Consider the following 12,156-nt stretch of genomic DNA (forward strand, 5'->3'; position numbering starts at 1 on the left):
TACACATGGCAGAAATTTATAAATCAATCTTAATTATGATCAAAATCTGTAAAGCTATCTTATCAAGTTTAGGTGTTTTCATAGCTCAGATTCATTGGATAATTACTTTTTATGTCTTTTCATACTTTGGTGGCTTGGTTACTATGATTTATAGATAAAAATTCCTGTGCCAAATACTCCCTGTGATAAATTAAGTCCCAACCAGATCTATAGGAACAAATTTAAGTGGGAAATAAGACCATTACCTAAATTCAAAGCCCACTCTGCCTCCATCTGGTTACTCAATAGAGGAAGTTTTTTACTTGAATTATCTGAATAATTGCATCAATTATGAACTTTATGCTATTTTACATTTTGAATCCTGAATTCAAAATGTTGAAGCCAGGTAAAATGTTATTAGAAACTGAATATGAAGGAAAAACAAACCACATGATGATCTCCATACATTCAACATTTTCTGCTAATTTTGTTACATTAACATTTAATGAGTAAGCCTACAAGTTGTTGAATGGCTTCAGCTTGGAAAGTAGTTACCAAATGGCACTTCCTTTTTACAGAGATATTTTTAAACTTGAACTTGTTTGCTGAAACTGTAGTTTTGGCATCATTGTGTTTTCAAAAACACACACAAAATGGGCAGCTCAAACTTGAATTTCTCCTTGTGGTATTAACAAAACGTTGCCCAGATAATGAGTCAGTCATGATACCTAACAACAACAACAAAAGACATATATGTTGTTGTTGTTCTTTGGTTTTGGCTAACCTAATTCAAGCAAAAATTTTTTCTTAGTGCCATATTCCTGTTAAAAAGTCATTGCATATTATGGTAGTTCCATGATCTGTTATTATTTTATAATGCTCCCTTGAACTTTTTATAAATATGCTTCAAGAAAAATAAATTTGGCTTGTGCCCAAACTTAAGCCTTCTTGGCATCAGGAAGCCTCAGTTTCAAGAGCTGGAAAACAGTCCTATGCATCTTTTGCTCTCCAGCCACACACAACACCAAATTGACCATCTCGGCCTTTGGAGACAAGAGCACTGTTCTGTAGCAGGACCTCAAAACAGTGGCCTGGCCTAGCGCACAGCTTGAATTGCATGTTTCTTTGGGGAAAAATGGAAAAGCCTTCATCACTGTGTATATAAGTGGATTAGGCCCTGTGCACATTATTTACATGTGAGAAATAAGTCTGATCATCAGAAGAACAGAGAAAAGGAAAGGGAGATGGACACCTAGTGAGGTGAGAAACAGCCCCTGCTGACCGCCGAGTGGGGACTACCATGCAGACATGCATACTGCTGTGCTAAGCCAATACCCCTTCCCGTGCCCTACGACCCTAACAGTTACTGTAAAGGAAACCATTATAGGGAGGCACACGATAATGTGAAGTATCTTTACCTAAAGCAAAGAAAAAGCAAAACCAGAATAATGCTTTAATTTTAGAAGTTTAAACTTGGAGGAGCCACTGCTCTTTGTGATGACTATTGATTGCTATCTGAATTAGCTTTAGATTTTAACAGTCGCCACATAGTTTACATTAAACGTTAAACCACTACTTCCACTTTGCAAGAAAAGGCTTTGGGTGCCCGATGATGCAGGTTAGGTTTTACCCCCACTTGGGGATTTTGGAGACTCTTGGTCTAGAAGTTATTTGCTAATTGAACTGAAAGTCTTTGAGATTTTCACTGAGTTCAGTGTAAATACAAAAGAAGGTCATTTAGGATCAGAAATAGAAAATAGTTTGTAAAAGAGATTGCTCTAAATCTGGCCATTGGAAATCTTTCCTGGAATCGTGTTTTACTAAAAGAGAAAAGCAAAGCAAGTAGCAAAGTTGCCTGAAGAATTGGAGGGTCCTTAAACTTTTAGGTCAAGGGAAAGCATGTTAACTGCTCAACGGAAGTATTGCTTTTTCCTGAAGTCACGTTTCTTGGGCTGGAACACCGTGAGTCATTAAAATGTAGAAGAAGTGTCATACCATACTTGTCCCGTTCAAGTGTAAGGGAGAAAACAGCTTTGCTCTGACCCCTGACAATGTCTGCCATTCTCTACAGACTTTTTCTTAAGCCATATTTCCTCTGAAATAGGTGGTAAAAAGCATGAGTCTCTGTGAGTGTGCATGCACGTGTGACGGTGTGCACCTTTGTGTGAATAAGTGATAATGAAGTTTGGTCAGGATAATTGTGATAAAAACCAATACACATCTAGATGACTTTTTTCTAGCAGAATAATAGTTTGCAAGCTTTGCTTAATGCAAAAAAGATTTCCATAAGCAATGTTGTAAAACTCCCAAGAATGAAAAAAAAAATACTTTATTTGGTAGGCTATTTTATTGAACACATCCTGATACATAGGGTAATGTGTAGTAACACATACTCTGGAAGTAGTTTTTATGGATTCCCAGTCTTCAGAGCATTAGTTCATTTCTCTGAGAAATCCTGTGAAAAATGAAGGTAGCTTCTTGGCACACTGAATTGTCCAACTTTTCTCCCAAATTTGCATCTTTTTACAAGCTCAGTGCCTCCATGTTCCTTTTCCTCTCCATCACCTATACACACAGACTAAAGCTAAGGGTTGTGCTGCAGAGTATTGCAAACCTTGGTCCTGGTTGACTCTCAAAGACTCATGGCCTCTGTTCAGTTTTGAATAGTAATGCTGCTTGATTCGATTTTTAGGGTTGTTGCTTTTACTAGACACTAGATGTAGACAAGTAGATGAAGGGCCATTCTGTAGCATCTTCTCTAAATCTTAGGAAAGGTAAAAAATACATGAAAAGACAACTTGAAGTTTCTATTTGAAAATGAACAGAATTGCCATTGCCACCTTGGACCTGGCTTTTTATTGGATATTCCCTAAATTTGAATATAGGAATGAGATGTGAGCGATATAGCTATTTACATGCCAAGGAAGTATGTGAACACCATAAACCACGGTGCTTAGAAAGAGAAATTCTAGGTGATAATAGGAAAGGAACGTGAAGGTAACAGAGACAGCTTGTTGATTGGATTTGAGGATGAGCCGTGAGCTCTTGCAACCATGTTACCACGCCTCAGACTATGGAGACCTGCTACCATGTCCCTTTTCTACCACTGGCTCTCTCAGTGTAATTCAGTGGCAGTAGTGGTCATACGTTTGGCAGAGCTGCTCTTGATGTTAAAAGTGTTACTTTACTAAATCTGTATAGTAACCGTGATTTCCTCTCTATGAGAAGTTACTTGGGTTACAAGTTCTTACTGAGCCTGATCTCGACCATAAGCAATTCTGTTTGTTCTGTGATCATTTCAGAGGACGTGCTAAAGAACAGGTTAAAGAGAAGGTATTCACAGGAATGATATGTAAAGGATCATATCTGGGTTTGTCACAAGGAAAGTTGAAATTCTGAATATCAAATTGGATGAAACTCGGAAGGAATTTAATATTGCTCATTCTCTTTTCTCAAAAGAGTAAATATCTTTTGTTTTTTTATTTTTATAGAACTAGGAAATGGAATTAATTGTAGGTAGTCTTCCTATGAGGAAAACCAAGCTGCTGCGTATCTGAATCCCATGACCATATCCCAGTGGGGAACAAGGAACCTAATTTCTTAAACCCTGCAGCTCCTGGGTTAGGCACTTTCTCATTCAGACTTAGTGGCCTGGCCAGGAAGATCCAAGATCAGCGCCCTGACTCAGCCCTCTGGGGAAGTGAGCGCTGTCAAAGGTAGCTTACAACGGTCCCCTAGGAGGGGTCGTGAGTGATGGATTCTTGGTGAGCAGTGATAACTCATTGTGGAAAGATAAAAAGGTGATAGCAGTGGGTAAATAACTTTGAAAGAACTAGAGGCTTTACAGACCAGAGATGGCTGTTGTTACTTAAAGAGCTTTGTTTTGATGTTGTATAGCTATATAGGTATATAACATATGTTGTAGAAAAAAGTACAGGTTTTTCAGACATCATCAAGATTGGTGAAAACTGGGTCAAAGCAAAACTTATGGATTATGTTAATATTATACAATGATTCTGAAATACCTTAAGGGTTATGATGAGAAAGTTTGTTGCCTTCCCAATCCTAGTGAGCGGAGGGAATTCAGTTGAAACAGTGTGTAAGGGAGACAGCAATTATCTACCCGTGATAGTTGCACTTTCACATTAAAATGGAAAAAAAAAAAAGATTTTTTTCATATAGAAAATTCAGAGCAGGCAGTTCTCAATATATGGTGAATTCTTACAACTCACCTTAGTAGTTTTGCCGTTGATACGGGAGGAGCCCTCACGGTCAGCCTGCTAGAGGAGGGTTCCTCTCTGTGCTCATCACAGGGCCCTGCCTTCCTCCCTCTGGGACGTCTGTAGGGGAAATACAGTGCCCTGTTGGTAGTCAGGGTCCATTTTCCCATATAAATACATGGTTCTACAGGGTGGCATGGCCTCCTGGTCTGACCTGGGAACTCATTCACCCCGTAGAATAGATTTTCTTTAAAATAATGCAATCTGAACTTCCAACACTGACTTTGAAAAGGAGCACAAGCTTTTGGACACTGGAGGTTGACTGTGTGCCGGGCTGAAATGGGAATTCGTATCTCCCTTTAAAAATGAGCTGGATTGCAGTTAAGACCTTGGACATGGCTAGTTATCTGCCATTCCCTGAATTTGAATAAGGGAATTTAGACACGAACAGTGCAGTCATTTACACACACAGCACTAGCTGGCTTGAGCTTTCCTCTGTATTCGTTTTTAATTGAGGGGGCATGAGTTTCACATTTCTCTTCATTTCCAACAATAGATAGCTAAATTGGCTGGAACCCCTGGTCCTTCAGGGTCCTTTGGCAAGGTCAAGCAGTGCTTGTTTTTCCCCATGTGATTCACGGGTAGAGCTGTTCCTTATACACCATACACCTACCCTTAAGGGCTGTGAGTGTGGGTAGTAGGCACAGGTCCAGTGCTCTGAAGCAAACACACTCTGCCAGATACATTATGGGAGAGGTCCCTTTTGGAACCCCAAGCAGCAGCAATCAAGAACATTGACTCAAAAGAAAGTTGTTGAAGGTGACGGGGACTGGGGAAAAAGGAAGTAGCACTGTTGCAAATACCGGCTAGCCAACAGACCGCAGGCTTAGGCCATTAATGAAGCCATTTTAATGAAACCTTCTAAAAGCAAAGGGAGATTTTTCTTTCAAGTTTCATTTTTTAAAATTTTTGTTCTTTCAAAAGAGAAGTATCAAAGTGGTCCTCTTGGGAGAAATGAGAACTTTGTGGGCTGCCTTTATACATATTTTGAGCTTTGGTATTGTTTTTATTTTGAATTACGTGGCGGGGAGGAGGAGGAGGAGGAACATGCTGTAATTTTTTGGCACTTAAGAATGAAAGGAGATCCGGCTGGCCCTGAGAGGGCAGAGGAGAGAGGAATCTCGGGGCCTCCCCGGGCTCCAGTCTTGCATGAAGCCCCGATGGCAGCGCTGCACCCGCCCAGTGCGCAGACTAAATGCATGAGCCCCTTGCTTGATGCCCCACATGAAGCCAGACCATGGGGAGGTTGCAACCAACTTCTGTTGTTGCCTTGTAGTGTCTTGCCAGTTCTTTTCTTTTTCTCTTTTTCAACGTAGGAACCACTTTTTAGGAGACTGGACACTGTGAGCGAGGCGTTTTAACTTGCTTATTTCCACTAGGCTTAACTGCTGCATTTGCTTAACTAACCCGAGCCTGTGTCCATTCTCCTTGGAGTGTACTGTCTTACCGTGCACTCTGGTTTTCAACTTTCTAGATATGAAAAATGCTTGTTCCATGGTGGGGTAAGAGCTCACACATCAAGGCAGCATGATAACTGGTTCTCTATCACGCTATCTCTAAACACGATAACAAGGCTCTTGGCCCTCTTGGCAAAGGCCAGTCCACTGATGGAGAACTCTCAAGTCCTGGAAGGAGGCAGCTAAAAGCCCTTCGGAGTTTCATGTAGCTCCCCTAATAAGCCCCTAGAATGTGGGAAGAGCACTTCCTGTTATGTTCATCTGGTTAAAATTAGCCCGTAGCCTTTACTTCTGAAATAAGAGACTGATTGGGCTGCGGAGGCTTCCAATGATTTAAAATGCACAACTCGAAGCTTCTTTGGGTCTTTACAAATGGAAGGACTCTAGCAGAGATGTTGTAAAGACACTCAGACATGTGAGCTGTCCCACATCTCCAGTTATTTTGGGAAGGCCGCCCCCCGTGTGAGTTGATTACTTTGCTCTGGAACTAGCGTTGTTGTCATTCTCATCATCCTGCTCTCATCATGATCTGATTAATATTGTGGATTTTTCCCTCTCTGCCTGCATCTCTGGAAGAAATGTCAAGAAGAGGAGATTCGATCCCACCCAGCAGGGCCCCATCTGAGTCTGCAGCGGCAGCGGGTGAGCGGTGCCTCGCACCGGTGGATTCTGGGTGCGACAGACCCGCTGCACCGTTGCTGGAGCTGTTGCATCTGTAAGCAAGACCACTGGGTGGTAACGACCACAGCACTGAAGTTGGGGGACAGGGATGGGGGAACAGGAAACTGTCCTTTGGGGAAATCATTTCAAAGAACCCCTCTTACCACCTGTCAAGAAAAGGGGATCAAAGACAATGTTATAAAAAGAACTATTTCAGAATCTTTTTTTTTTTCTAACTGAAGGAAGAAGGAACAATAACGGAAAATTAAGTGCAATAAAAGAACCATTAAAAAATAGCAAAAGATTTTTTTTCTTTCCTCAGCCTGCTGGCACTTACTACCTTCTAAATGATTTGGCATGATTTTCTTTTCTTTTCCTACCAATGACACACTCCAGTGGCATGAAGATCTAATTTTCGAAAGGGTAAAATCCGCATGGCCTATCTACAACAAGCAGCTAGCAAGCCATCCACAGCAAAACCTGCAGCTGAATTCCCGAGGTGAACCGGCCGGGGAACAGGGGGGTGCTGTCCGGCCCTCACCCCCTTGTCTAGGCCAGCCACGAGAGACCCCACGGACCCCTGCTCATGTTGAGTCCTTTTCCCCGTGTGCTCGCCTGGACCAAGCATCCTTTGGAAATGGGAGCTGGAATTTGAACAATGATGCTATTGTATAGTTCTTTTATAAATGTAAATATGGAAATAAGAGATTTTGACATCATTTTCACTTGTCTGTACTGGAATATTTTTCTTGTAAAAGTTCTCTGTAGATTGGAGTTTATTGTTTGCTCCCCATCTTTTGGGTTCTTTTCGCTGTTTTCTCTCTCTCTTCTCTGGTAACGTGTTGTTCAGTGATTTGGGGGCTTGCTTCAAAAAAGACAGATGTAGCCACAGATGCAGGGAGTTTGGGCACAAAGCAGGTGCAAGTGAACAAGGAAATGCGTGAACAAAATGAAATGCTTGAAACCAAAAATGAGCAAAAGCGGGGCGGGGGGGCGGGACACAAACAACTAAATAACCCATACTAAAAATACAAAAATTATGTAAATGCAAATATATGTACTGACCAGTCTAACATTTTGTGATGTCATTATACATGTATGTATATAATGTAAGAAAGTAGACACCCTCTCAAAGGAATCACAAAAGTGCCAAGCTCATGATTTGCATTTTTGGTTTTGACAGTTTTTCTTTCCCTGTCTTTAATGTGAAAGGAGAATGAACTTAAAGCCTTAAATTAAAAAATAACTTTTCAAGGTTAAAAAACTGGGGGGGAAAGTTACACTTTCCATTTCGTTCACCGCTGTTGTTGTCCATATCTCATCCATGCTTCCTCTCCCCGCCTCGAAAGACGTGGTAGAACCCCACTGGCAAGCTGGTAACGGACACACAGCAGGGGCTGCCTTCTTGTGAGTGTTGCTATCGTGGGCTTTACGTCTGTGTGGTGTGTTTTCAGATGAATCTTGTCAGGAGCCCGTAGTGTGTTACCGGTCTGTGGAATGTTCTGGATTGCGATGGGATTCTGCTGTTCACAAATGTGTCCATCTTCTTTGGCCTCCAGGCAGATGTGCCGATGTAATCTGGGTTCCCAAGTCCCTCTTGAGTTTCCTTCACTGACACCACTTTCTTCCATGTAGGGTCAAGATAGTGTCCGTTCAAGGGCATAGTATATACAGCGAATGAAGAAATCTGGTCCTGACTTGGTTTTGAATGTAGAAACTTGTACGTGAGTCCTTCACTCAGCACCCACTTAGACACTTGCAGATGAGCTTTCCTGAAGCACCCCCTCCCCAGCCCAAGAGCCTGCACTTCTCTCACACCCTCTTTTCAGGAACAGGACACGCCCTCGTCTGTTCGTTTCATGACAACCAAATGAATCGCTAGATTTGGCTTTCAGCCCCTTTTCAGCAAGATTCATGACACCAGTCTCACAATTTTTGCTTCGATTTTGGAAAGGATAACGTGCTAAAAATGTACTGCTTAAAACTGTGAGTTTTTTTCTTCCGGTATATTGAATTGTGGCCATATCACAGTCTCAGAGCAGAAACCTTACTTTCAGTATGCTCCAGGAGATCAATACCTAACCTCAATCCTGTTACTGCTTTCTGAGTAATAGGTGCTACCCAGGTCAGCAGTCTTTCTCTAGAACTAGCTGTACATTTGTGTCCTAACAACAGGGCTATCTCCAAGGTTTATCAGCCTTATCCTCAGCTTCATGAGACACGGGCTGTATCCCTCCACCTAGTGGCGATGGCTCTTTCAGTCCAGAGAAAACTCAGATTACTTGGCATCTCTTCCTGTCACCGTATTGTTTATGTCTTTGTTGCTGGATCCTACTTGCTGGCGGAATCCATCTGTTACTGACTACACCACGCACATTTCACTGCTCTTTGGGAGGCACCACATGTGACTTCACAGAACCAAACCATAGTGGTTACAAAACAAGTTAAATCTCTATTATTAACTTTTGAGCATTTCACAGACAACATTGTAAGTGTGCGATGTTACGTTTTAAATCAGACCACAGTGGTCCCCAAATATTATGTACATAATGGCAAATGTCAGTGTAACTTTTTGTTACACTGGCAGTTTCATAGGTAACCACACCTATGTTCCAATGTTCAATTATCTGTGTGTATATGTAAAATACACAAGCTTTAAGCTACCTGTGTATGAAGATGAAAGATAATGCAACCATACCAACCGTAAACAATGGATTATACTTACTTTGGGTGGTATTCGGTTATGTCGTTCCAAACTCTTTGCTGTTTTTTCTCTTGCACATGCCATTCATTTGCTGATTTTTGTGGTAAGAATAGTCCTTTTTATTAATTTGAGCTCAAAGTCCAAATGTGTCACTGTCTTACTGTTACCCAACAAGAGTTAGTGTTCAGTGATGACAAGTTCCCGTTTCATCCGCTCTTCTTTGCCGCATTAATTAACGACACCTGGATGAGGAGGTGTGCGCTAACTTCATTGCTCACCTGGGATCCTGCATGAGCCCACTGAATTAGTGCTACTCCTATTAGATAAATGAGCAGTACACATAGGTGCATGTTATGAAACATGAATCACATAGAGCTGTGGAGTTTTACCAAGTAGTGTGTTTTTTGTTTTCATTTTTGTTTCCACTATGCAAAGATGGGAAATGCACAAACTTCTCAAAGACTCCAGTGTCTGAAGAACTTAACAAATAATACTTGAACCTTTCTTTAAAGTCATCCCATCATATTTTATAGTCATGGTTGCTTCCATTGTTAACTTTTGTTTTTAAATGGTTTGTAATTTTTTAAGTGTACAACCTGAAGTTTTGTTTGAAGTTAATAAATTCATTCATAATCTCGTTGGCTGCCTATGAATGGAGATTCAGTGGTCATTGTACGCATCTTTTAGTCCAGTGTGTATTAAAATCGTTGCTAAGATAGATTGTTGTAGCTTTATGCTTTGACCAGTTTTCTTAGGCCCCCTTTTTTGTGTTATCTTGTGGTGTTGATGAAATGGCCACATGCCTGATATCAAGAGTTTTTTCTTAGCACGGGCTTCTCAATCAAAGGCTCACTGAAAATTAAAGCAGTCAATGGAGCCAAATAAAATCTCTGATTCATGAGAAACATATTCCTGATTAGATCAGTTTCATTGGAGTTATTGGAAATGCTCTACCTCTTATAAATGGGGGGAGCTCACTTCAGGATCATACCATTATCAATTTTTTTTTTTCTTTAGTTTCTCTCTTCTGCATCTAAAGGGGGTAACTAGGGATAAGATCCACACTTCTGACCTGGTACAGAATTTACAAACAAGCTACAAAGAAAATAGAAGTATTTGGTTATACAAATAGTTTTATCAAAAACATTCAAAGAAAGAAATTTCCTCACACCTTACATGAAATTGGTTACCAAATGATACTCCTTCTTTACAAGTGTCTTTCAGTCTGTCTCCTCCATTCTTGGTTTGACCTCAGCTGACTCAGGTAACTCAACGTATATCTACCACACTGACGTGCAGAGAGGCTGATCTGATCACATCGTTCTGCTGAAAGTTTGCAGGGAGGGGTTCTTCATATCCTCTAGGATGAAGTTCAAACTTAATAGTGTAACTAAAACATCTGCCTGCCTTTCACAGCCTCAACCTTGTTTATTTTTCTATTGGCTTATCCTCTCAGTCCCCTAACTTAAGATTCCCCTCCAAGAGCCTCTGCTACCCAAGCTGAATAATCTGTTGGAAATTTTATGTCCATTCACCATAATCTCTTTGTTTCTATGTCATTTCATGTAATAAAAAATATAGTAACACTTTAAAATAACACAAGTATCATACTTTAAACCAGAAGAAATTTTAGAGTATCATTTTAAGTTTGACTTTAGAAAAGTTATCTGATTTTTTTGATGTGTTTTCCTTTAAATCGTTCTGTTTTTGAGGTTGACATTGAAATGAGTTCTACCCCATGCTCCCTTGGATGCTGACTGAGAAAGGAGTTCTGAAACCAGAAACTTCCTAGACACAGAACAGCAGCCCTGGAGTGAAAAGTTTGATGTGAATAATTAAGTAGATGATCCATATGCTTACAATAGAATTCTTTTTTTAAGATTTTATTGATTTATTTGAGATAGAGCGTGTGTGTGCACATTCGAGTGGGGGGAAGAGGGAGAGGGAGGTGCCAAGAGAGAGGGAGGGGGAGAAGTGAACTCGCCACAGAGTGGGGAGCCCCACGTATGGCTGGATCCCAGGACTCTGGGATCGTAACCTGAGCAGAAGGCAGACACTTAACTGACTGAGCCACCCAAGCACCCCTTAAAATGGAATTCTTAAGTCACTTGAAATTTAAGATAGGCACCCTTTAGGTTAATGTGCAAGGGTTGGGGACTTCCATTTGTCAATTTACTCATTCAGGAACTATTTCGGAAGCCTCTATGCCAGGAACTCCTCGAGGGAATTGAAGGAACAATAGGAAATTCTTGGTCTAAAGTTGCTCACAATTTAGAAGAGAGAGAGACAGGATTAACGTGATGCAAAATATCATGATTGGGGGAGCTGAGAACTGATGCGGGGCAGGTGGGAGAGGGATGCAGGAAGGCTTCCCGAAAGAAGTGACTTTTGAACTACCGGGAGAGATGACAAGAGTTCACTCGTCTAAGAAAGTGGGAGGCATGCGCAAGGCACAGGAAGCAATGGGTCAAGACCCAGCAAGAGCTGCTCACACTTTGGTTAAGGAATGCTACGTGTCCATGTCTCCTTCCATTCTTGCTCCTTCCCTTTTTCCTTCTTTGCCTCCTATGTTTCACGAACACTTGGTCTCTAAAAATCGTACAGTGTTGTGCCAGGTCTCAGGGACGCAGCGATGAGCTCTTAATCTTGGAAATAAAATGCAACATGTAAATACAATGTGCTAAGTGTCCTGGCAGACAGAAGAGAAGAGGGAGACTCTCTCGCTGCCCTTGAGATCAAGAAGGGCTTCACAGGGGAGGTGGCGTCGAAATGCCAATAGAGTATTACCCCCACCTTAAAAGACCACCAGAGATGTGAGTCAAAGCCAATCAGCAAGGGTCGTTTATTGCAGGTTCGAACCTGGACCCCTGCGCCGCTCGCTCGCTGCCGATAACGCCGAGAGGTCCGGAGCTGGGTCGGTGCAGGATTTTTATAGACAGATACAAACAAGTTTCGGGTGGGGCTGAGCTGATTGATTGATAGTTTGAACAGGCATACTTGGCGTCAGTGGATGGGGTCAGGGGACCCGCATGCGAAAGCAGACAAAGCAATCTTACAGAAGCAGAACTGGCCGGTT

The 12,156-nt window shown here is 41.5% G+C and overlaps 1 protein-coding gene across 2 annotated transcripts in view; it reads left to right on the forward strand.

The window, feature by feature from the left end:
• The window catches only part of ADAM23 (ADAM metallopeptidase domain 23), a 171,587-nt gene extending 161,825 nt beyond the window's left edge, over positions 1–9,762 (forward strand). The window contains exon 25 of one of the 2 annotated variants that reach the window (XM_059393306.1): positions 6,293–9,762. In XM_059393306.1, the coding sequence (XP_059249289.1) occupies positions 6,293–6,435 (143 nt within the window). In that variant the 3' untranslated portion in view covers positions 6,436–9,762. The remainder of the gene's footprint in view (positions 1–6,292) is intronic. The other variant, XM_059393307.1, reaches the window with a different exon arrangement.
• The last annotated feature ends 2,394 nt before the right edge of the window (positions 9,763–12,156 follow it).

The sequence above is a fragment of the Mustela nigripes genome, chromosome 3 (genome assembly GCF_022355385.1).
Source record: "Mustela nigripes isolate SB6536 chromosome 3, MUSNIG.SB6536, whole genome shotgun sequence".
Lineage (NCBI taxonomy): Eukaryota > Metazoa > Chordata > Mammalia > Carnivora > Mustelidae > Mustela > Mustela nigripes.